This window comes from Zonotrichia leucophrys, chromosome 5 (genome assembly GCF_028769735.1).
Source record: "Zonotrichia leucophrys gambelii isolate GWCS_2022_RI chromosome 5, RI_Zleu_2.0, whole genome shotgun sequence".
Classification (NCBI taxonomy): domain Eukaryota; kingdom Metazoa; phylum Chordata; class Aves; order Passeriformes; family Passerellidae; genus Zonotrichia; species Zonotrichia leucophrys.
Window position 1 is genome coordinate 48,658,408 of NC_088175.1, and position 23,112 is coordinate 48,681,519.

The 23,112-nt window shown below is 60.2% G+C and overlaps 7 protein-coding genes across 15 annotated transcripts; 2 read left to right on the forward strand and 5 right to left on the reverse strand.

The window, feature by feature from the left end:
* Window positions 1–2,490: 2,490 nt before the first annotated feature.
* On the reverse strand, window positions 2,491–3,342 carry LRRC10B (leucine rich repeat containing 10B). The gene has a single exon (XM_064715902.1). It carries the CDS (start codon window positions 3,340–3,342, stop codon window positions 2,491–2,493), a length of 852 nt encoding a protein of 283 aa, XP_064571972.1.
* Window positions 3,343–4,164: 822 nt separating this feature from the next.
* Window positions 4,165–6,305, reverse strand: LOC135448966 (uncharacterized). Of its 3 annotated transcripts, XM_064715374.1 has the most exons (7): window positions 5,730–6,305; window positions 5,448–5,659; window positions 4,940–5,019; window positions 4,813–4,863; window positions 4,605–4,685; window positions 4,459–4,531; window positions 4,165–4,385 (listed from the first exon to the last, which is right to left on the reverse strand). In XM_064715374.1, exons 1-7 carry the CDS (start codon window positions 6,014–6,016, stop codon window positions 4,255–4,257), a joined length of 915 nt encoding a protein of 304 aa, XP_064571444.1. In that variant the 5' UTR covers window positions 6,017–6,305; the 3' UTR covers window positions 4,165–4,254. The 3 variants fall into 3 exon arrangements, with proteins under 3 accessions (XP_064571444.1, XP_064571443.1, XP_064571445.1); XM_064715373.1 differs by having other exon boundaries at window positions 4,165–4,531; XM_064715375.1 differs by lacking the exons at window positions 4,813–4,863; window positions 4,940–5,019.
* Window positions 6,306–6,448: 143 nt separating this feature from the next.
* SDHAF2 (succinate dehydrogenase complex assembly factor 2) lies at window positions 6,449–8,382 on the reverse strand. Its single transcript, XM_064715385.1, has 4 exons — window positions 8,284–8,382; window positions 7,604–7,812; window positions 6,806–6,915; window positions 6,449–6,726 (listed from the first exon to the last, which is right to left on the reverse strand). Exons 1-4 carry the CDS (start codon window positions 8,296–8,298, stop codon window positions 6,596–6,598), a joined length of 465 nt encoding a protein of 154 aa, XP_064571455.1. The 5' UTR covers window positions 8,299–8,382; the 3' UTR covers window positions 6,449–6,595.
* Window positions 8,383–9,002: 620 nt separating this feature from the next.
* CPSF7 (cleavage and polyadenylation specific factor 7) lies at window positions 9,003–16,093 on the forward strand. Of its 2 annotated transcripts, none has more exons than XM_064715372.1 (9): window positions 9,003–9,136; window positions 11,510–11,728; window positions 12,172–12,275; window positions 12,521–12,666; window positions 13,889–14,294; window positions 14,369–14,487; window positions 14,561–14,726; window positions 14,817–14,990; window positions 15,123–16,093. In XM_064715372.1, exons 1-8 carry the CDS (start codon window positions 9,083–9,085, stop codon window positions 14,983–14,985), a joined length of 1,383 nt encoding a protein of 460 aa, XP_064571442.1. In that variant the 5' UTR covers window positions 9,003–9,082; the 3' UTR covers window positions 14,986–14,990; window positions 15,123–16,093. The 2 variants fall into 2 exon arrangements, with proteins under 2 accessions (XP_064571442.1, XP_064571441.1); XM_064715371.1 differs by having other exon boundaries at window positions 9,022–9,136; window positions 15,071–16,093.
* TMEM216 (transmembrane protein 216) lies at window positions 9,112–17,790 on the reverse strand. Of its 3 annotated transcripts, none has more exons than XM_064715380.1 (5): window positions 17,644–17,790; window positions 17,357–17,458; window positions 17,182–17,274; window positions 16,727–16,973; window positions 9,112–9,208 (listed from the first exon to the last, which is right to left on the reverse strand). In XM_064715380.1, the coding sequence occupies exons 1-5, from the start codon at window positions 17,654–17,656 to the stop codon at window positions 9,112–9,114; spliced, it is 552 nt and encodes a 183-aa protein (XP_064571450.1). In that variant the 5' UTR covers window positions 17,657–17,790. The 3 variants fall into 3 exon arrangements, with proteins under 3 accessions (XP_064571450.1, XP_064571451.1, XP_064571452.1); XM_064715381.1 differs by lacking the exon at window positions 9,112–9,208 and adding an exon at window positions 16,031–16,115; XM_064715382.1 differs by lacking the exon at window positions 9,112–9,208 and adding an exon at window positions 16,290–16,681 and having other exon boundaries at window positions 16,772–16,973.
* Window positions 17,357–20,667, reverse strand: TMEM138 (transmembrane protein 138). 2 transcript variants are annotated; one of them, XM_064715384.1, is made up of 6 exons: window positions 20,523–20,667; window positions 19,510–19,731; window positions 19,256–19,427; window positions 18,450–18,525; window positions 18,212–18,367; window positions 17,357–17,458 (listed from the first exon to the last, which is right to left on the reverse strand). In XM_064715384.1, the coding sequence occupies exons 2-5, from the start codon at window positions 19,635–19,637 to the stop codon at window positions 18,255–18,257; spliced, it is 489 nt and encodes a 162-aa protein (XP_064571454.1). In that variant the 5' UTR covers window positions 19,638–19,731; window positions 20,523–20,667; the 3' UTR covers window positions 17,357–17,458; window positions 18,212–18,254. The 2 variants fall into 2 exon arrangements, with proteins under 2 accessions (XP_064571454.1, XP_064571453.1); XM_064715383.1 differs by lacking the exon at window positions 17,357–17,458 and having other exon boundaries at window positions 18,052–18,367.
* On the forward strand, window positions 20,582–23,029 carry LOC135448967 (lysosomal membrane ascorbate-dependent ferrireductase CYB561A3). Of its 3 annotated transcripts, none has more exons than XM_064715376.1 (6): window positions 20,582–20,736; window positions 21,568–21,773; window positions 21,836–22,044; window positions 22,118–22,272; window positions 22,493–22,649; window positions 22,761–23,029. In XM_064715376.1, the coding sequence occupies exons 1-6, from the start codon at window positions 20,696–20,698 to the stop codon at window positions 22,782–22,784; spliced, it is 792 nt and encodes a 263-aa protein (XP_064571446.1). In that variant the 5' UTR covers window positions 20,582–20,695; the 3' UTR covers window positions 22,785–23,029. The 3 variants fall into 3 exon arrangements, with proteins under 3 accessions (XP_064571446.1, XP_064571447.1, XP_064571448.1); XM_064715377.1 differs by lacking the exon at window positions 20,582–20,736 and adding an exon at window positions 20,893–20,942; XM_064715378.1 differs by lacking the exon at window positions 20,582–20,736 and adding an exon at window positions 20,912–20,929.
* Window positions 23,030–23,112: the final 83 nt, after the last annotated feature.

Here is a 23,112-nt window from a genome sequence, read left to right on the forward strand (position 1 = left end):
TTGGGATCCCCATGGGGGCTTCAGAAACAACACTGACCCCCGAAGCCTGCTTGGAGCCAAGTGAGTTCCCATCCCATCTAGGTCTGGGCTGAACTCCTTGGCATGGGATAGGGACTGGAATGTGGCTCCGAAGGGAAGGAAGAGGCAGGGAACCATATCCTGTGTCCTGGTGCCATGGAAAAGGCAGTGGTGGCTGTTAAATAATTCACAGAATGCTGGTCTTAAATAAATAAATGAAACTCCAAACGCAGGGATGGCAGGAGGGCCATCCATGTCCTCCCTGTACAGGAAAATATCCCTCTGGATCCACCCTTCAGGCCCTGGGATACAATGTTGGAGGTGGCAGCAGGGGACAATGCTGTTCCCTTGCCACCTGCACCCCTGTGGAGGGGAGGTGGCTGCTGCCTACCCACCAGCTGAGCCAAATCTGGGAATTTTGGCATTCCCAAACTGCCAATGGCACTGGTGCCACCAATCCTGGCTCTGCCTGGGCTCTTACACCAACGCCGGGCTCCTTTTATCCTCCCAAACCTTTGGAAGCGCTGCAATCCGGGCGCTCCTGTTGCACGGATCGGCAGCGATTCCCGATCCCGGTGCCTGGTGCTGGCAGGCAGCGGGAGCAGATGGAAATAGCAGCGTGATCCCAGCTGCAGAGAGGCCACAAACCGTCGCACGCGGGGCCGGGCGAGGAGGCAGGGATATATATAGGGACAGACGTATGGATGATGCACTGCCGGCAGCGGGGACTCGCCGGTGCCAGCGGCCCCAAAATACTCGAGCGGAGCCGGAATCTGTCAGATCCCCACCGGCTGCGGCAGCTCCTGGCCCCGGTGTCACCACCGTCGTCACCGGTGCCTGGATCCCGACCCGGCTCCTTGGGAAAGGCTGGGTGGTGAGAAAAGGCTGCAGACAGGGAGGACCCCCCTATGCCAGGTGTCAGAGCTCCTGGATCTGATCCCAGCCATGGGGACAGGCTGGTGGCATCCAGAGCCACCTGCATCCCAATTCCTGCCGAATGGGTGGGCTGGCAGGGATCTGCATGGAGCTGTTGGCATCAGATCTTGCCTGCATCAGGGGCTTGGAATGCTGAGGGTCTCTGGCAGGGTCAGCACCCTTGGGATCATGGATAATTCCTTGCTAATTATCAGCAGTGCCTCCCCAGACAAAGCAGCATCACTGTGGATCGATGGCATGAAGGGCTGGGAGACACCCAGAATTCCAGGAGTGTGTTCCTGGGATGTTGTGGGATCCTGGGATGCTCTGCCCTACAGTGATGGGTACCTGGGTGGGAAAAGGGATTGACAGACTGCACCTATTGGGAAGACCTGATTCAAAGCTCCTGCTAAGCCCCTGAAATTACCCCGGAGGAGCTGGCACCGACAGCTCCTGCACATCCCGCAGCTGAGGAAGTTCCACGTGTCCAAAACAGCCTGTAGTGGTTCCTGCTGTGGGATGGGAAGTGGAGGGAAACGCCGGCAGCACCCGCCCTGCCAGTGCTGGAGCGGATGTGGCAGGAGCTCTGGCTGCCTCCCAGCCCCAGCCCCAAATCCACGGCCATTAAAAGCGGATGTGTGGTTTGAAACCTCCAGCAAGCTGCAGACCTCGGATCCCCAGGCTTTCCACCACACTGGCTCAGCTTGGAGAGGGATGGAGGGAATCAGGATTCCTTGGATGTCCAGAATAAGAGGAGCTGGTGGTTGCACACCAGCATATGTCACTTGGTTTGACGGGATCCCAAATTAACCCTTCCCTGAGGCTGGTCCCCGCCACTTTTCTCTCACAACAAATTCCTTGGATTTGTGCTTTTTATTGCCTGTATTCGGTCCAAGAGGCACTTGAGAGAGGAAGAGGAAGGATAAGGTGTCAGCCCTGGACCTGGTGCCCGTTTTGGGACAGACAGTGCCAGGCATGAGCCTCCTCTTCCTACAGAGGCAAAACCCTGTCCAGGTTGGAGACAAGCAGTGCTTCAACCCAGGAGGAATTTCCATGGGCTCCTTCCCAAATCTGATGGCCAAGAGGAGCCTGGTGGAAAATTCTCTCCCCCAGCCCAATTCCAGCAGCAGGATGGGGTTCTCAGGGTCTGTGCCTTTGTTCCCAAACCTCAGAGCTCTCCAGGATGATGGGATCCACGGAATGGATGCAACCAGCATTGCTTTTTCCTGTGCTGCCCATTTGGGACAGGAGTAAAGGATTTTCAGAGGTGGAGGAGTGGAAATGTCCCCGTTCTCGTGGAGTGGCAGTGTGGGATCACCCCTCTGGGAAGGGGGCTGTATCCCAACCCAAGGCACCCTGGAGTAGGTGGGATAACCATTGGGATCCATGAGCCCTGCCAATCCAGGACACAAGGCTGCTGTCCCAGCTGGATAAGGCTGATCCTCAGACCGCTGGTTTTCCTATGTGGAGGCTGTGAACTTCCTCCTTTCCCAGCCCTAGATGGGAATTCCCTGGGAGGCAGGTGGAGGCTCTGCACCCCTTCAGGGGGACAGCGGCTCACGTTTCCTCAGGAGATCCCGTCAGGGCTGCAAATTCCCCCTCCCCATCCTCAGGCCCATCCTCGGGGGATACCGGGCCGGCCTCAGTGCCCTCCTCCTCCTCCTCCTGTTGCTGCTGCAGGCTCTGCAGCCGCTCCTGCCGCGCTTCCATGTATTCCTGCGCCCCGTCCCCCACCAGCTGCACTTCATCCCCCACGCAGGGCGGCTGCCGGACGGGGTTGTGGTCGTAGGACAGGAGGCGCAGGGAGGCGAGGCCGCTGAGGTCCGGGAAGCTGGCGATGCGGTTGCGGTCCAGGTCGAGGACGCGGATGTGATCCATGCGCAGCAGCACGGGCGGGAACTCCTGGAAGCGGTTCCCGTAGAGCCAGAGCCCCCGCAGGCCGGCCATGCGGGGCAGCGCCGCGGGCAGCCGGCACAGCCGGTTGTCCCCCAGCTGGAGGCTGCGCAGCTCCGGCAGCTGCAGGAGGGCGCGGGGGAAGTGCGCCAAGAAGTTCCCCTCGATCCAGAGGCAGCGCAGGCTCTGGAGCTGGGCGAAGGCGGGCGGCAGCTCCTGCAGCCCGTTGCGGCCCAGGTACAGGTAGGCCAGGTGGGGCAGGTCGCACACGGCCTCGGGCACCTCCATCAGCTCGTTGCCGTCCAGGGCGAGGGTCCGCAGGTGCTGCAGCTCCGCCAGCTCGTCCGGCACCTCCCGCAGCCCCGCGTCGCTCAGGTAGAGCTTCCGCAGCCCCTGCTGAGCCCACAGCTCGGCCGGGATCTGCCGGCGCCGCACCTCCAGCCGCTGCTCGACGCCGTCGGGGCCCTCGGCGGCCGCCACCGGGACCCCGCGCCCCGAGGAGCCGCCGCTGCCCATCGCTCACCGGGACCGGCACCGGGACCTGCACCGGACCCGGCGGGGAGAGGGGAGGGCGACGCCGTGGCCATGGCAACGCGCCGCGGCCAATGGGAGCCCGCGCCACCGGGGAAGAGGCCACGCCCCCGTCCCAGTCATGCCCCGCCCCGCCGTTCGCGCCCATTTAGGCCACGCCCATAATTTAATTCACGCCCCGCCCCGCCGTTCCCACGGCCCCATTCCCGCCCTACTTGTCCCGGCTCTGTCCCCAAACCAGGCAGGACCCCCTCGCACCCCAGCAGTCCCAGCCCCGCTTCCAGCAGCCTGGCATCAGCGTCCTCACCCTGAATTCGGCGTGAGGCCCTAAATTGAGTGTGCGGTCCTTGGGCTGGGTGGGAATTCCTAAACTGGCAGGAGGGGCTCCCTGAGCTGTGTGTGGATGCCTTGATTAGGTGGGGGTCAAACTGGTGGGGAGTCCCTCTGTGATCCCGCACATCCCCTGGGACCCTGCCGGTAGCCACTCCCCGGTGCACAGATCCCGTTTCCCATGATCGGGGAAGATATGGATGAAGCCTCTCCAAGAGCCCCTTCCCCGTGCCATGGCTGCCCGCCCTTCGGGGTCCTTCCTCCTCCTCATCCTCCTGCTTCCCACCACAGCCCTGCCCGGATTTTCCTGCCGCAAATCAGCTGTGTCATCCCAAAGGCGGCTCGGAAAGCTGGAAAGCCGGGCTCGTACAGCCCTCCAGCGGCAGCTGGCCAGGTGACACCCCCTGACCAACCAAACCACTCCTGCCAGCTTTTTGGGATGCAGGAAACCCCCAAAATGAGGGAGCAATCCAAAGGCATCGTGCAGGGTCTTTATTCCTCCTACAGGGATTTGGGAAAGGCCGAGGATGGGATTCCCAGGATGCAGCAGCACTTTTGGGGGGGGCATCACGTCAGGGGGTCATCGATGCGCCACAGGCTGGTGGGGCGGTTGTTGGTGCTGAAGCCACTGGGACTCGGGATCTGGACGCCCTCCACAGATCTCGGGGCCCAGGTGATTGGGGTCTGGGCCCACCAGCCTGGAAAATCCAGGAGGGATTGGTGAGAGGGGTGTCTGCTCCTCCTGGGGGCTGTGATCCCCCCCAAACTCACCTGGTGCTACGGGGGCCATCTGTGAGTGCTCGATCAGGTACTGGTTCTGGATACTGCCATACCCCAGCGGCTTCTGAGGGATGCAGTGAGTTGGGAGCGTGCTTCCTTGGGAAAAGGGATAGGACAGGGGACACGGCTGCACCCACCTTCTCGGCTGTGACTCCCTTGGGTCCCACCTGGAGCTCCGGGGGGGCGAAGGGGGCTGGGTAGCCCATGGCAGGCTGGTACTGTGTGGGGACACAGGGATGGGATCCTGCTCATTGCCATGCCCAGGCAGCTCCCGCTGCCTCAGAGCCCACTGGGAGCACTGGGACAGGATGTCCCCTGCCCTTGCCATCCCGTCCCTTTGCTTACAGTGCTGCACGTGGCAGGAAAGGAATCCATCCGACCGTCACCGACACCAAGCTGTGGGATAGGAAAAGTGTTCCCTGGGGTGCTGAGGGGTGGGGGGGACAGGGGACACAATGGGGACAGGGCTCACAGGCTGCTCTGGCTCGGTGAGGTCACTCCTCGGGGCAGTCTCGGTGCCCCCCGACAGCTCCATCGCCCTTGGAGGGACATCTGTGGGGAGCAGATGGAGCAGGGATGTCCCCTGTGTCCCCAGGCCTGGCATTACCTGGATCCACCTGTCCCACTGTGTCTGAGAGGACAGGAGGTCTCCAACACTCCCAAAACCTCCTGAGGTCTGACCTGGCTCCAGGAACACTGACATCCCAAAATCCCTGGAGTTGGATGTGTCTCTGGGACCATCAATAATCCCAAAACCTTCCTGATGTTGGAGCTGGACCTGGAACCCCCAGGGCCTCAAACCCTCCTGCGGTTGGAGGTTTCCTAGGAATCCTACCACCCCCAAATCCTCCTAAGGACAGAGCTTTTCCTGGGATCACCAAGACCCCAGAATCTCCTGGGAATAGAGCTTTCACTGGGATTTCAACACCCCAAAACCCTCCCACTGAGGCTGGAGCTCTCCCAAGACCCCAGAATCATACCTGGCTGGGCAGGAGTGGCGCAGTACCTCTGGATGCCGTATTCCCCAGATGTATTTGGGGCTCTCACCTCCCCGAAGCGGAGGCGGGAGAAGGAGATGCCAGCGGGATACTGACACTGCGGATCATCCACGTGCTCGGGCAGCATCCTTTGGTACTCTGGGCGCCCGAACACCTTGAAGTCCTCGGCGGTGGTGGAAATGTCGGTGTCCTGGCTGGGGTGGGAATGGCTGTGATGGGGTGATCCCAAAAGGTGCCCCCCAAACTCCTGCAGCAGGGACCTACCGCTCCACGTGCGGGCAGAGCAGGGACCTGAGCTCTGAGTAGTTGTTGACGACGTATCCCGAACCGGTGTGGACGCCGAGGAGGGGGTGGATGCTCCTGTCACTGGGGAGCTCAATGGCCAAAACTCGCCCCTCCTGCACCTTTGGGGGTGACCCCCTGGGCCTCTTGCCAAAGGCCGCCTCGTAGCTGGTGACGTAGAAGCCCATGAGCTCGGAGGGGGAGCCCTTCACCATGGGGAAGCCCGTCCCCAATCCCGCAGCGGGTGAATCCTGCGGCTGGGACGGCATCCTGCCTCTGGGAATGGGCCCCTGGCGCCGGGAATGGCCCGAGGCACGGCCCTACGCCATGGCTGGAGCTGCACTGGAGCTGCGGGCCCTTCCCGGCAGGCACGGAAGCTGCGGAATGTGCCCGGGGAACGCGACTCTATCTCCTGGTAACCGCGACAACGGGGACCTCCCCGAGGCTGTCACCGCAGGGCAGGAGGTGGGACAACCTCTCTGCTTGTCGCTGGAGGGCACCAACTGGGAATGTCCCGCTCCAGTTCCACGACAGCCCCCGCCCCGGGGTGGGGTCACCTCCTGGGGGTCCTGGGAAAAGGGGCAGGTGGGAATTGGGAACATCAGTGAGGTGGCAAGGGCCAGATCGAGCTGGGAATGTCACCGAGGGCACGACCCCGATGTCACAAAGCAGGAGAGGGGCAGGGCCAGCAGCCAGGCAAGGCCGGTAGTCAGGGCTTTATTCAGCATTGCATGAGTGTCCAAAAGCTGCTGGGAGAGGAGGAAAACCATAGGGAAGGTGGAAATGCCAGTCCAGAGCCCCATGTCCCCGTGCTAGTCCAGGGAATGGGGACAGAGACGTCCCCTCCCTCAGCGTGGTGCCTCAAACAGATATTCCAGGTCCGGCTGCCGGAGCCTCTGCTCCCTGTTCCTGTTTTTGGCAAACTCCCTCAGCATGGCCATCACATCCGTGTCGAACTCCGCCGGCGTGGGCTTCGCTTCTGAGGGGAAAACAGGAAAAATCAGCTCTGTGCTGTGCCCAGGTGCCACCCCGGTGTCCCAGGGCACGGCCACACGTACCAGTGGCCCAGTAATAAATGTCCCAGTCATTGCTGGGCTCGTTGATGAGGCGGTCGTAGCGGTTCAGCTGCTCCTCGCTCATGCGCGCCAGGTTCTCCTTGGCAAAGAGGCTGGAGAGGGATGGATTGGGATGAGATGAAGGAAGAGCTGGGATACAGGAACCAGCTCAGTGTGATCCTGGAAAACACCGACCCCCAGCCTGCCCTCCCTCACCTCTGTGGGTGGGAAAACACCTGCCCAGCATTCCCAGAGAAGCTCTGGAATCCCTTTACCCAGCCTGGTCTGATGGAAGGTGTCCCTGCCCATGGCAGGGGGTGAAATTGGATGACCCTTTAGTCCCTTCCATCCCAAACCATTCCAGGATTCCATGTGCTCGTTCACATGAGATATTGGAAAGGGATTCTTTCCTGAGAGGGTGCTGAGGCCCTGGAATGGACTTCCCAGAGAAGCTGTGGCTGCTCCATTCCTGGAAGTGTCCAAGCCAGGCTGGATAGGGCTTGGAGGAACCTGGGATAGGGAAAGGTGTCCTCAAGGTCCTTCCCCACCCAAATAATTTCAGAATTCCACAATTCTATGTCTCTAATCTCTCTTTCAACATCCAACTGGCCTTGTGTTCACATGTCCCACGATTTACAAACATCCTTCCCAAAGGATTTTGGCTCTCTGAGCTCTCCCAGTTCTACTCCACCACTGGATCCTGGACCAGCAGGTTCTTGGAGCAACTTATCCCTAGGATTTTTGCCCTACCTCAATGAACTCTTCCCTGTTAATGACTGGAATGCTCAGAGCCAAGCCCACCTGAGCAGAATGCAGTTTTCCAGCATCCCCCTTTTCCTGCTCTCGTACAGCAGCCGGGCTCTCTTGGTGTCCAGGGGCTCATCCGGACGCTCCTGCCAGGGGGGCAGCGGGATCTCCAGCACGTCCTTCCCGGAATCCGTGGGGGAATCCCCCCGGTAGCCGCGCTGCGGAATCAGCGGCCACAGGAGCTGCCGGCGCAGGGAGCAGAGCTGGAGGGAACAGGGAAAGCACAGGGACATCAGGCCTGGGAGTGCCTGCACACAGGGACGTCTCCAAATCCTACTGGACACGATTCCCAATCCCACTCCCCCACAAGCCCCACTGCCCAGACCCCATAAATCCCACAGACCTCCCTTTTCCCCCCAAAATCCCCTTTTGTCTGCTTAGATTCTCCTCCTTTTCCCCTCTCAATACGCTAATTTTCCTCCCATCCTGCCTCTCCCGCAAACTCACTTCTTTCCCCTCCTTTTCCTTCCCCCTCTCTCCCCGTTTTTTCCCTTTCCCACTTTCCCTTTCTTTACCCCCTTTCCCCACTGTTTTTCCCTCTCCTTCCCCTTTTACCCCCTTTTTACCCTTTTCCTCCCATTCTAACCTGTTTTTCCCGCTCTCCCTCCCTCCTCTCCTCTTTTCCCCCTTCCCCTTCCCTTTGCCCTCCCAGTTTCCCCCCTTCCCCCCCCTACCCTGGCCGCCGCCATCTTGCCGGACGCCGCTCTGGCCACGCCCCCTCCCGGTTGGATGGGGCGGGGCGTGCCGGAAGTGGGCGTGGCCACGCCCGGAAGTGGGCGCGGCGGCGCTGGCGGTGAGCGCGGGCGGCGCGCGCGGGGCTGGGATCGGGGGAGGGGGGGCCCAGGGTGGGGGGCGCGACCTATCGCGACATATCGCGACCTGCCACCCCCTCCCCTCACATTCCCCCTGCCCACAAACCCCCCAGCCCGGGCCCCGCCGCTCCGCAGGGCCGCATATGGCGGGGACGGGGCGGCGCGGAAAAGGAGGGGGGGGGCAGTGGGGGATCGTGGGGGGCACAGGGAATTTGGGGGGTAACAGGGATTTGGGGGGGAGACAGGATATGGAGGGACGAGAGGATTTGGGGGGACACGGGATTTGGAGGGAAATGAGATTTGGGGGGGCACAAGGATTTGGGGAGCAGAGGGGATTCAGGGGGACACAGGGATTTAGGCGGCACGTAGGATTTGGGGGAACACAGGGATTTAGGGGGAAGAGGGGATTTGGGAAGCAGAGGGGATTTAGGAGGTAGAAGGGATTTGGGGGGGCACAGGTATGTGGAGGGAAGAGGGGATTTAGGGGCACACAGTGCCTGGGGTGAGGAAAGGGGATTTGGGGCTGGCAGGGATTTGGGGGGACGCCCCCAGCGGGTGCCCCGGGCCTCAGTGACCCCCTGCCCCCATTCCCAGAGCACCTTCCGTGTCCTGGCTCCGCCCGGTCCCAGCCCGGGCTCCCGCTCTTCCCGCCTCTGGAAATATGTCCGAGGGAGTGGATCTGATTGACATCTACGCCGACGAGGAGTTCACGCAGGTGAGGGCTGAATGGCGGTGCACATCCCCCCCTTTTCTTTCGGGAAGAGATCCCAGTGTCCTGCAGCTCATCCTGGTGGAAGATGCAACTGGTGTGGCTGGGAAAAGGGAAGGATCGTTCCCAATCGTTCCCAAATCTCGGTGGCTGCCACCTCCAGCTGTGATTAAAGGGTTTCCCTGGGGGTTGTGACACGTGGCTGGTCACGGAATGTTTGGGATTTAGGAGCTTAGCTGTGTCCTGGTTGGAAAAATGAGAAATTCCAGCTGGAAGAAGCATTTCCAGGGAATTACACAGTGAGGGGATACCAGGAGCCAAATCCGTGGGATCACCCAGGCTGGAATCTGTGCAGGAGCTCGCTGTTCCTGTGCTGCTTGTCCCATCCCAGGAATATCTGGGATTCACAGGAGGAAATGATGAAGGAAGGGGGTGTTGGAGAAGCAGATTTTAGGGAGTTCTTGGATATGGGAAAGCAAGTGCGAAGGCAGATGTTGGAAAATTCAAAACTGCCATGGAAAGCTTGTGGAGAGAAGTTGGCAGGAGGAAAAGTCATGGAAACTGGAAGCAAAGCACCCGGAGGAAGGAATCACCATGGAGAAAGGAATTCCTGTGAGCTCCTGCAGTGATCAAGAGAAGCTTCTTCTGGTTACTGGGTGAGAATATCCCATGGAATCTCCTGGGAGGACCAAGTGGATGGAGGATTCTCAAAGCTGGAATGGTTCCTCCCTCTGGGATGTGTGGCAGGAGAGCACCGGGAATAAATCCATGCCAGGATCAAAGCAGTGGGGAGGTGCTGTGGTGTCCCTGTGGCACTCCAGGGATGCCAGTGCAATTCCAAATCCCACATTCCCACGTGGTGATTCCCTCTAACAGTGCCCAGCTTCATCCCTGTGCACCTCAACTCAGTGTGCATGGATGGGGAGCAGGAGAATCCCTCAGATCTTCCAAGCTGAATCCCCTAAGTAGCAGAACTGAGGGATTCCAAGGGATTCCTCCTCTAGCCCCTCCTTCCTATTTTTGGTTTTGACTTTCTGAAACTTCCAGGCGGGAATCTTCCAGCCTTGGGCTGTGTCCAAAGGCTCCTGGTGGAGGTGGGAGCGTGGGAGTTGGATTAACCAAACACTTGAGCTTTTTTGGGAAATGAACACAAAACTACAGCTCCCTTTTCAAATCATTCTTTTATCAGCTCCAGGGAAAGAGCTGGATGCAAAAGTTCAGGGAGAGGGAAAATGGTTGGACTTTTTGGATTCCTGGGTTTCCACAATCTTTGGAAAGCTGTGTGCTGAGCATCCTTCTCTGTCCAGCTCCCAAGAGGGTGTTTGCAATTCCCTGATCCTCAGACTGTCTCCAGCAGAAAACATTGTCCAAACTGCCTGGAATTGAAAATCTGGGAGCAGAACCTCTCGTTTTTGTGGCACACCAGCTCCTGTGGGACGGATCCTCATGGAGTGATTTTGTGGGATGAAACATTCAGCACAATGTGAACGAGGAACTGGGATCCACAGTAAACACAGCACTTGCTGGACATTCCAAATTAAATATAGTCTGGGAGAGAATGGGAATTGGGAGGCAGATCTAGGACATGCTGGGATTCCCAGCTTTGGGGCTTCCTGAGCTTCCTCTACCATAGAGATAGATCCAATGTGTGAGAGCTCCTACCCTAAAAAGGGCTTTTTGCCCAAAAATGAGCAAGTTTGGGGTGCTGGGCATGGTTTGAAGGGGGTGTGCAATTCCAAAGTTGGATTTTTGGGACACATGTTGCCAAGGAGCAATAGGCTCATCCCTATTTGGGATTTGGTTTTGCCTACCATTTGGTTTCCACCACTGAATTCTTGCCCTCCAAATTGGGAATTTCTTCCTGGTGGCAGCAACAGGGTCTTCTATTGTGTGGGATCCAAGTGGGCTGATCCTTGGAATGTGCTGGAGCTCAGTGGGGGGTTAGATGAGATATTGGGGAAGAATTTCTTCCCTGTGAGGATGGTGAGGTCCTGGAATGGATTTCCAGGGAAATTGTGGCTGCTCCATCTCTGGAAGTGTTCCAGGCCAAGTTGGACAGGGCTTGGAGCAACCTGGGATAGTGGAAGGTATCCCATGGCAGGAGGTGGGATGGGATCATCCTTAAGGTCCTTATTCCAACCCCAACCATTTCATGATTCCATGAAATCAGAGACCATCATCCTGTTTTTTGGGATTGCCCAGGCAAGGGGTGGCTGTAATTCCCAACTGTGCATAGACCCAAACCAAATGATTTGGGCCTTAAACCTTTGAACTCGGCTTGGAAATTCCGCTTGGGAATTGGGACAGCAGGTTTGGAAAGGGCAAAGAAGGCTTCCCAAGCCCTTCCCAAGGCAGGATCTCATGACGTTTTCCCAGCAGGACCCGGAGTTCAGTAATGCTGACCAGATGGATCTCTACGACGACGTGTTAGCAGCCAGCTCCCAGCCCCAGGAAAAGCGTTCCAGCAGCTCGGAAGCGCCTCCGGAGATCCGTCAGGAGCCGTCTCCCAAGCCCAACAGCAAACCCCCGGCCATCCTGTACACCTACAGCGGCCTCCGGAACAAGAGGGCCGCCGTCTACGTCGGGAGCTTCTCCTGGGTGAGCTCATCTTCCTGGGAAATTCGGGATTCCTGGGGAACCTCTGAGGGGCTGCTGGGCTCTCTAGGGGAGGGGAAGGGATTTTGAGGGGCCTGCTCCCCCTCAATGCTGAGCTGGATTGTGAGCTGGGCTTGGCTTTGTGATCCTCAGGGAAAAGGGATTTGTATCCCTGAGGAGCTTCTGGGCAGGGGTATCTGCTGATGTCCCTTTGAAGCTGTAATTTTGGGGTGCTGCTCCTGAGTTGCCTTTTCCTGCTCAGGGATGCAGGAACAGTTTTGGGAAGGCTCTGTCTTGTCAGGAGAACTTGTTGCTGTTATCCATTCCCAAGGCTTGTTCTGGATGATTTTAAGCTCCCTGAGGAAGTCTGGGGGTGACATTCCTCATGTTGGTGGGGGGACACTGGGGACAGACATGGATACCATAGCCTTTCCCTATGCCCTCAGTGGACGACTGACCAGCAGCTGATCCAGACCATCCGCTCCATTGGAGTCTATGACGTGGTGGAGCTGAAATTCGCGGAGAACCGAGCCAATGGCCAATCCAAGGGGTGAGAGCCAATGGAATTTCGGGTGGGAATGATGGGAGCCAGGCCCTCATGGCCACATCCATTGTTTGGTGGAGGGTGAGGAGCAGCCAGTGCTTTTCCTGCCTGAGACAGGGAATCCATGGAGCATCCCAAAGAGCATGGAGAAGTGAGGAGGGGGAGTGGAACAGTGGGATGGGATCAGGAGGAGGGTCTGGGGGAGGTCTCTGCCGCAGGTTCAGGGCTCAACCTCCCTTTCTCCCGCGCAGGTATGCGGAGGTGGTGGTGGCCTCCGAGAACTCGGTCCATAAACTCCTGGAGCTGCTTCCTGGAAAGATCCTGAATGGAGACAAGGTGGAGGTGAGGCTGGCGACCCGGCAGAACCTGTCGCAGTTCGAGGCTCAGGCTCGCAAACGTGAGTGCGGCGCCGGTGTGAGGCGGGGTGGGGGTTCCATCTCACACACATCCCAAATCCCCCCAGATCAGCTGCCAGGCCCAGCCCAGCGAGCCCTCGGGATGGGGGGAAGCCTTGCCAGGAGCGTCTGGGGGTTGTTTTTCCCATTCCTGAGCCGGATTAGCTCCTGACCCGAGTCTTTATGATCCCCTTTTAGGTGCTCCCACACTGCGAAGATCCCTCGTAGCCTCCTCCTCCTCCTCTCCAAACTGAATGGGCTTAAGCTCTTCAGGCTCTCAGCATAGCTAAGACCCTCCATATCTATTAGTAGCTCCTCTCTGGATCTGCTCCAGAATTTTTCCATCCCTGCGGAGGTAAGGTGCCCAACACTGGAGGAATATTCCAGCTGGGGCCTGGCCGTGGGCGTCCCTCAATGGCAATAGGTGGTCCTGGCCTCACTCCGCAGCGATGCGATGGGATCCGCAGGGATTGTCCTGGCAGGAGCATGTCTGAGGAGGTCTTGGCCAGCTCTGGTCGTTGTAGATCCCTTGGCATGTTTTGTGCAAGGAAAACTCCCCCTTCCCAGCAGAGTTGCTTCGCTCCCTTCCTTTGGCTCAGGTGCCCGAGGGGATCGGCTGCTTGGTGCTTAGGCTGTGTCCCAACTTGCCCTGCAGTTTTGGTGGAGCAGGGAGTGTTCCCTGGGCCGAGTTCCGGCTGCCCCCAGGGCACAGCAGAGCTCCCATGCACCCTTTTGGCACAGCTGGGAGCTGTGGCTCCTGTCACACCCCTTCTGTCTCATCCTCAGTGCCTCTTTGGATAGCGCAAGACTTCTTGACCCTCTCGGAATGCTGAGTTTTCCTTCCTCTAGCAGCAGCTCTGTTGCTGTCAGCACTTGAGTTCTGTCCCCTCATGTTCTTCCACGCTTGGGCCTCTCCAAATCCATGTGTGGATCTCAGGCTCTCCGGGTCTTTGGATGTCTTTGGGGATCTCTCACCATTCTTTGTGGCTTTTGGCTCCTGTCCCTGTGACCTGCCTGTCCCCAGGGCACTGTGCAGGGTCTTGCTGGAAAGCTGGGCCCCTCTTGGAAAAACACATGGAAGTGAAGGCTATGTGTGGCTGGCTGGATCTCTCTCTGGGCACCTCCAGCCCTCCAGGGGTGGGAGGAAGAGGAGGAGCAGGAGGTCTCGGAGACCCGGACGCCCTCCAGCTGCACCTCACAGCTCTTTCCCCGTGCCGCTTCCAGGTGTGCCGCCGCGGGCCCACTCCCGGGATTCCGTGGATGCGGTGGACGGCCGGGCGACGCCGACGGAGAACGCGCTGCCCCCCGCCCGCATGGAGAAGCCCCCCTCGGTCCTGCCCTTCTTCAGCCGCCCCCCCGCGCTGCCCCTCATGGGGCTACCCCCTCCCCCCATGCCCCCCCCGCCTCCCCTCTCCTCCGCTTTCGGAGTCCCTCCGCCTCCTCCTGGAATTCCCTACCAGCACCTGCTGCCCCCGCCGCCCCGGCTGCCCCCGCCCCTGGCCGTGCCCCCGCCGGGGGCCGTGCCCCCCGCCCTGCACCTCAATCCCGCCTTCTTCCCGCCGCCCACCGCCGCCCTGGGACCCCCTCCAGATACCTACGGCAAGGCCATGGCTCCCTACAACCACAGCAGGTGAGCCGGGCAGGAGTGGGGTTGGGATGCTCGGGGAGGATCCCGCTGAACCCCCGTTCCCGCTGTGCCCACAGCCGGGAGCTGGGCCCGCCGATCCCGGCCTTGAGCGAAGGCGAGTTTGAGGAGATCATGAACCGCAACCGCGCCATCTCCAGCAGCGCCATTTCCAAGGCGGTGTCCGGCGCCAGCGCAGGTACTTCCCGTGTCCCTCATGTCCCCCGTCCCGGGATGGATTCCCGCTCCTGACCCCCTGCTCTGCTCCTCAGGGGATTACAGCAACGCCATCGAGACGCTGCTCACAGCCATCGCTGTCATCAAGCAGTCGCGCGTGGCCAGCGACGAGCGGTGCCGCGTCCTCCTCTCTTCCCTCAAGGATTGCCTGCATGGAATTGAGGCCAAATCCTACAGCAGCAGCTCCAGCAGCAGCTCCAGGTATGCCCCTGGATCCAGAGAAGGGGATCCTCCCTGCAGGTGAGTGGCTAAAAAATCACTCTTTGGGTTCTGTCTCCTCTTCTCCCCCAGGAAAAGGCACCGATCCCGGGAGCGCTCTCCCAGCCGGTCCCGCGAGAGCAGCCGGCGGCACCGGGATCTGCTCCACAGCGACGATCGGCACGAGGATTATTTCCCAGAGCGCAGCCGGGAGCACGAGCGGCATCGGGACAGGGACAGAGACAGGGACCGGCACCACTGAGACAGGTGGGAGGCTGGGGAATCCCCTGGAAGCGTGAGGGATGAGGGAAGGGCGCTCCCACCATTCCTCTCCTCTCTCCCGACAGGAATTTGGCAGGAAGTGGTTTTTAATGGACTCTATCTCCTCACCTCGACCAGGATGCCGTGCCCGAGGCTGCTCCGCCCCATCCCGGTCCCTTCCTCGCCACCGCAGCCCCCTCCGGGCGGGACCCCCGCCCGCACCTCGTGGCCTTGGGAATCCCCCCCACCACTGCTGCTGCTTCCTGGGGCCATCCCGCTCCGCTCCGTGGATACTCGGACCCAAAGAGAAATGGTGCTTTTATTCCATGGAGGGAGGTTTGTGAGCCCTTCCCAGTCCGGGGGGGAACGGAGGAGACGGAGCCCTCCCTGTGCAGCTCGGGGGCTTGGAGATGCACAGCTCCCGATCCTGGGATCAGGAGCCACGTGCTGTCCTCTGCATTGCCTGGGATCACTCGCGTCCCCATCGCCCTGGTGGGACACTGTGCCACGCCCCTCCTTTGGCCCTTCACCCTCCAGGAGCTGGGAAAAAGGGGCTGGAGCTGGGTTGGGGGTCATCCTCTCTCTCCCGACATTCCCCACAGCAGCATTCCCACGCAGATGGCAGCTCCGGCCCCTCCCGCAGAGCCTTCCTTGTTTTAGAGGAAGCGGAAGAGGCAGGGCAGGCTGTGACCCCCTTGTGTCCCCCCAGAATCCCAAGAAGGAGAGGGAGGGAGAGCCCAGGAGGGTCAGGATGAGCTGGGACACACTGGGTGACTTCCAGGGCTGGAATCACGTTTGGGTAGGAAAACCCAGGCCCTGGAAGTCTTTTTAAGTTGAAATAACCTAAATTCAGGAAAAACCACCCCGATTTTCCCAAGCCCCACGAGGTGGGAGCACTCGGCAGGAGAGCTCCGGGTTTTTTTTTACTTACCGCCACAGATTTTTAGTTTCTTTCCAAATAGTGGAAGGGGGAAAAGATTCCCCCCTAATTGCAGAGCAAATCCCTGGAAGCCCCGGCGAGGCGCCGCCCCTCCTGCTCGCAGTGATTAGATTTGTCTTTGGATAGGTTGGAATTGTGTAATAAACTCAGATGACGTTGTCAGTCTTTTACACAGAGCTCCTGTTGCCTTCCTACAGTGGGATTTGGGATAATGAGGGAATGGGAGGGATTTGGGGAGGTCTGTGCACCGGTTGTCCCTCACCCTTTTCCTCCTCCAATGGGGTTCCTGTGCTTCCCAAACTGGCTCTGAGGTGCTAGAAGCACCTGAGCATTCCCAGGGGGGACCCACATTCCTGGGCACCAAGTAAAAATAAATATTTATTGGAAAATAGTGAATTATTCTGGAAGAAGGTTGTAGGAAAAAAAAGGATTCTTCATACCTTGAGCTGGCTCAAGCTCTGAGGAGTCCAAGTGGAATAGAGAATGGGAAAGGTGGGAGGGATATGTCCAGGGGGCAGTGGGAAAAGGGAGGGATGAATATGTGGCAGCAGGTCCCTGGTGAAGTGGGAAGCAGGAAAAATGGGACGGATATGTCCACATAGAAGTGACAAAGGTGGGAGGGATGTGTCCAGGTGGCACCAGGTGAAATGGGCAGTGGGGAAGGAGGGATCCTCCCCCTTCCCGGGGCTGGGAAGTGGAACTGGCACGGGTGATGCTCCCCTGTGTCCCTGGGCCGTGTCCTCAGTAGGGATCCGTGCTGTGGGAAAGGACAGAGACAGGGATGTGTGGGTGCCAAACCAACCTGGCAGCTCCCGCGCCGGCTCCCCCAGTTCCTGGGATGCAGCACCTGGAGAAGGAGAGGAGCGCCAGGACGCCCAGGAGCAGCTCCAGGCCGTAGAAGAGGAGCAGGATGGCGCTCAGGAACGCTTCCAGGCGCAGGGAATATGTCTGGAGCAGCAGGTAGTACACGGCCAGCGCGGCTGCCGGCACTGTAAGTGCCAGGCTGAGGGACAGCGGCACCTTCCGCTGGCACAGGTTCCCCTTGGAGCCTGTGGAGCACAGAGTTGGGATCATACCATGGAAATCATGGGAGGGTTTTGGGTGGGGAATTAAAAGTCCCGTTCCCGTGGGCAGGGACACCCTCCTCTAGCCCAGGTTGCTGCCTGCCCCATTCAACCTGAACATCCAGGGGTGTCTTTGGGGGTGTCCCGGGACTCTGCACTCCCTGTGGAGCCTCTGGCATTCAGGGACACTCACCGAAGAAGATGCGTGTGGCCTCAATGCCGAGGTAGAGGAGGAGCAGCACCACGTCCAGCACCAAGTTGGAGACGGGATAGGGCAGGAGCAGCACTGCAGGAAAAGCACCGCCCTCAGCACCACATTCCCGCCCGTCCCGGCGGGACCGGGAAGAGTTCTGGCGCGAAGGACTCACCTTTGTACACGAACACGAACGCTTCCAGGAGAAAATATGTGGCGCAGTACCAGCCGTTGAGGAAGAGCAGGACCTGCAGCGGAGCCGAGGAGCGATGGCGGTCTGAGGGGACACGGGGCGGCCATGAGAGGGGGCACGGGGCGGCCATGGCAGCGCGGCCCGCGGAGCCCTGCAGCGCCTCGGCCGCCCCCCTGCCTCGTTCCCAGCGCCGCTCCCAGCCCGGTTTCCTCTCGATACCCCCCGCACCCTCCGGGATGCCCCGTTTCCCCCCCCGGTCCCGCTCCTACCCCTGGGCGCCATCTTCCATCTCCATGGGAACCGCCGCCGCCGCGCTCGCCCGCACGGGGGCGCCGAGGGCGAGGGCCCGAAGCGTGAGGGCGGAGCCGCTCTATGGCCCGCCCCTCTCTGTCGTTTGGAGGCGCGCGCGCTGCCGCTCTAGCCACATCTCTCTATGGTTGGAGGACCGAGAGTTGCGACGCGGGTTCGAGTCCCCCTCCCTCCTGACCCCGCCCCCGGTATCCATCGGGACAGGAATCCCACACCGCAGCGCGGGAATGTCCGCGTTTGGCGGCTGCACTGTAACCCAGGAATTCCACACCGGAGCACGGGAATGGCGGCTGCATATGCAGCGCCGAGCTGGGTTACAATGTAAGGAGTGCAGCCCTCACACCGGGTGGGCACAAACACCCGGCAGCCTCTGGAAAGCACATCCGATTTATTCCTTTAGTGTTTCCAAAAATATTCCAGTCCCAACCATGGCTGTAGCAGTGAAACACAGGGATGCCCCCCAAGCCTCCTGCTGACTCCCAAAATCCCAAGGGCCGGACCCCAGAGAAAGGATGAGCTGGAACCGACCCCGACAGAGCCGGTGGAGTGCAAGGAGACTCCAGGGGATCCATCAGCCACGGAAGTGGGCAAATTCCTTGCGGAGCCAGAGCGAATCCTGGTAGAACAGGGGGTCTCCCAAGTGCACAGCTGTCCTCTTGTAGAAGTAGCAGTAAAGCACGGCCGCTGCAGGGAATTTTGGGATGAGAGAGGGCCCCCAGCACCCCCAAAGGATGTGGGATCCCACCCTGATCCTTGGAGTCCTTACCCAGCCTCTGGAAAACGAACAGGGTCTGAAGGCCTTCAGTCCAGATGAAGCGGCTGGAGTCACGCCAGCGCAGGTTCTGAGGGGGTTGGAAAACTGGGAGTAACCCCTGGAGCAGTTTTGTTGAGCCCTCCCAGACCCCTCACCCCATTCCAAAGGTTCTGAGTGGGATGGAGGGACATCAAGGCAGGAATTACACCTGGAGAAGTTTGGGAAGCTCCCCACCCCAAAGGTTAAGCAGCTCAGGGGATTTAGGCATTGAGCCCGGACCTATTCCGGCTTCAGACTGCAGATCCCTGCAAATCCCTGCAAATCCCCTTCCTGGACGGCGTGGGCAGCACCAGAGCAGCTGCTGTGGCTCCTGACCCCCCAAACATTCCCTGTGCTCCAGGGCAGCAGGAGGGAGGGAACTCCAGGAGGTGTCCAGGGGATGGGAACTGCTCCATTGGGAAGGAGCTAGGAAGGAGTTTATCCAGGAAAGAAAAAGGGAAGGTGCTGCCAGGACAGATCCAGGAGCCTGCACAGCCATCAGAGCTGTGGGAAGGGAAGGGGCTGCCCCCAGGTATAGGGATTAATCCCAGAAAAAGCAGGAGCTGCTAGCACAGGCTTTTCCTGGGGAAATAATGAGCTGGGATGGGGCTGGCATTGGGCAGGACACTTCCAGGCTGATGCCAACCACAGGGTGATGGAATGGGACATCTTCCATGGGACACCTTCCAGAGAGAAACCATGAGAAAGAACTGTGGGAAGCTGGGAGTCATGGAAAAAGCCCTTGGGAGAATCCAGCAGCTGTGCCCATGCCATCCTACCATAATCCAGACGTGGAAGGAGATGCTGAGTGCCAGGTAGGCTGCGGAGAGCAGGATGGTTCCCTTGAATTTATGGAACAGGAGGTTGACCAATCCCGCCTGGAACACGTAGGTGTTGAAGAACATGAGGAAGACGATGATGACGTTGAAGACGATGGCGATGTCCTGGATGCTGCCAGGAGAACAGAGGGATTGTGGGGTCCTGGATCTCCTGGATCTGCTTCCAGGGCTTTCCCCACCTTCCCTGTACTCACATGAAGAGGACGAGCTGCACGGCCGGAGCCGTGCGCAGCAGCTCCGAGAAGGAATTCACAAAGAGGTCGTAGGAAAGCAGCAGGAACTGCAGGAACAGCACCAGGCTGTAGTTGCTGGGCTGGAGCATCCTCCTTCCTGGGGCTTGCAGCCCTCAGCCCCAGCATTCCCAATGGATCATGGCGCTGGGGGGTATCAGCAGGGCCTCTCCCGACTTCCCAAACCTGGAGGGGGAACACGGGGATTGGGATGGATCCCACGAACCAGGAAAACCCAATGAGCTGCATCCTCCCTCTCGTCCAGTGTCTTCCTTGCCCCTGAAATGCACCCCAATCCTGATGTGAGGCAATCCAGGGATGAGTGAGACGTGCAGTCCCAGGAAGCAGTGTCCAAGCAGGTTATTCCTGGCTGTTCCCAGCTCCATGGGCAGTTCAGAGCAGGCTTGGGCATGTCCCACTCTGGGCACAGGGAGAGAGGAGTGAGGAGAGACAGACGGGAATTTTTGGACACCGGAGCAGGTACAGCCCTCGTGGGACACATATCCCACGGGAACAGCCCCCTCAGGGATCATCCTGGCTGGAGAGGGACGGAGGGGACAGGGATTTCCCGTGTCCCGGCAGGAAAGGGCTGTGCTGGGGGCTGAATTCCCTGAGGGGGTGACATGGTGACAGACGGGGGTAAAGGGGCTGGGAAAGGACGGAAAGTAGTTGGAAACGCGGAGGAAGAAACGCTGGACATGGGAGCGAGAAACTGACAGACGGGAGGGGGGAAGGAGCTGGATATGGGGATGAAGAGAACACTCTCTGCCCCTCCAGATCCCGCGTCACTCCGCCCCTTCTCACAGCCACCACTGCGGAGACCCCGGGCCCCCTCTCGCCGCTCTCTCCCCCTGTCCCTGCCCCCTCCCCGCTCCCGGGGCCGCCCCCCCGATACGCCCAAACCCCGCTGGGTGCCGAAGGTCCCGGTCCCGGCGGTCCCGCTGGGTCCCCGCCGTGCCCCCGCCCCAGGCGCTCACCCGCCGCCGCCATCTTGGTCCCCATGGAAACGGCCGCCAGAGCCGGAAGTGAAGGCGGAAGTGGAGGCTGGAGGACCCGCGGGGCCGCTCTGGCCGCCGCTCCCCTCTGTGGCAGCACATTGGGGTGCGCGGGAAAACCATAGAGATGAGCCGGCAGAGCGGCGCTCGCCAAGATGGCGGCGCCCAGTGACGAGGAGGGGGCGGTGGGACCCAGGTACAGCCCCGGGGTTGGAAGGGCCGGTGGGCGGCTCCGGGGTTGGGAGGGGCCGAGGGACCCCGTGGTCTGGGTTTTGGGTGGAGTCAGGGCCGGGCGTTTTGTTCCAGGTCCAGGGGAGTCTGAGGTTTGGGGGGGGCTGTGAAGACACGTGTTCCCAGATTTCGGGGAGTCATGGCACTGAGTGCCCCAGGTTTGGGAGATCCGTGAGTCTCTGTGTCCCACATTTTGGGGAACCATGGGGCCGCGTGTCTCCACCCGTTTCCTGTCACTATGTCCCGTGAGGCAGCTGATTTGAGGGTGTCGGGACATCCCCCGTCCCCGGAGGGGACAGAAATACCCATTTCTGGGGGCACATGCAAATCACATGCAAATGAGAGCTGTCAGGTTCCTGCCAGGGGGACCATGACAGCTGACACTGAGAGCCCCTTGCTGCCATTCCCTGGGCTGCCGTGCCCAGGAATTCTGCTCTGCATGTCCTGTTCCATCGCTGGCGTCCGTCCCAGTCCAGGGCACAGCTGGACTCTGGTCACCCCCTCAGCGTTCCCAGTTCCCCTTTCCGTGGTTCCTCCTGGCAATGTCGGAGAGCCCCAAAAGGCCCCTCGATCACCCCCAGGTGCCACCATCCTGGATCCATCCCTGCCACCATTCCCAGACTGGAAAGGAGCTGGGCCACCATCTGTGGCTGGGAAGCAGCTCCATCCCTGTCACCTTCCCCAGGCTGGGAAACAGCTGCCCCCCCACACCCTTTTGGGGCTCCCAGTTCCTCTTTCCGTGGCTCCTCCCTGGGACCGCATCCGGAGCCTGAGCCGGCTCCTCGCTCACCCACAGGTGCCACCACCGCTCCCCAGCCATGCTGGACGTGCCCTTCCTGCCCTTCAGCGCCTTCCTGGGAGCGCTGGGATTGCTCTGCGTGGCCATGGTGGGCACCTGGTGCCAGCACTGGCGCGGGGGCTTCTCCCTGGACGGCAGCTCCCGCACGTTCAACTGGCACCCGGTGCTGATGGTGACGGGCTTGGTGGTGCTCTACGGCGCAGGTGAGCAGAGGGAGCGCGGGGATCCCGCCATGCCTCCTTCCTGATGTTTTTTCCCCTCACAGCTGCCCTGGTTTACCGCATTCCCCACACGTGGAGCGGCCCCAAGCTTCCCTGGAAGTTGCTGCACGGCAGCTTGGCTTTGGGAGCGTTCGTCCTGACCGTGCTGGGGCTGGCGGCCGTGTTCTGCTTCCATAACTCCCAAGGGACGCCCAACATGTACTCGCTGCACAGCTGGATGGGGCTGGCAACTGTCCTGCTCTTCTCCTGCCAGGTGGGAATCCCTCCTGCATCCCCCAATCCCTCCGGCATCCCGAGTTTTCCACCCTCACGTTCTCTTCCCACAGTGGGCGGCGGGTTTTGGAGCGTTCCTGCTGCCCTGGGCTCCCACCTGGCTCCGGGCACTCTACAAGCCCATCCATGTTTTCTTTGGCTCCACCATCCTCATGCTGTCCGTGGCTTCCTGCATGTCAGGAATCAACGAGAAGCTTTTCTTCAGCCTGTGAGTGTCAGGGGCAGGGGGGTGGGCTTGGGAAGATCCCTCACAGGGATAGGGGGGCACTCAGGATGTGGATTTGGGCTGGATCTGGGAGGGACCAGCACAGAGCAAAGGGAACTGAGCACTTCCTCAGGTGTGTGGCTCCCTGCACACTTCCCTGCAAGGTTTGGGGGGGGAGTTTGGGAATATCCAGAACATTCCCAGCCTCTCTTCCCTGCTCCAGGAAGAACGGGACCATGGCATACAAGCTCCTGCCAGCCGAGGCCGTGTTTGCCAACACCCTGGGGCTCCTCATCCTCATTTTTGGAGTGCTGGTGGTGGCTGCCCTGGCCAGGCCCAGCTGGAAGCGCCCGGATTCCGACTCCCCGGACTCCCGCCAGGTACAGGAGGCGCTGGGAGGATTTGGGAAGCTGAACTGGGAGCTGCCCCCCAGCACAGTCCCGAGGGTGGGGAAGGATTGAGGGATCCTGGCTCATCCCTGTCTCCCACAGCCCCTGCTCTCTGCCGAGCGCTGATCCCAGGGATCTCCAGCACTGCCAAGCTGCATCCTTGTGCCTCCACGTGCCAGCTCCTGCCTGGATCCCGGGCCATGCCCAACCCCAGCGCTTGCCGGTGCCATCCCTCAACGCCGCAGCTGGAGCTGCCAGAGCCTCGCTGGGACAACCAGGAGCATCCTTGTCACTGCCACTCCAGAGGATCCGGCTCAGGGTGGAGCCACTCAGGGACCTCATGGACATGGAATAAAATACTGGCTTCTGCAGGGCTCTGGCACTCAAATCCCTGGGGACAAGGGAGGGCCTGGGAGCTGGGAGCTTGGGAGTAGGTCTTGGCCAAGCCAAGCTG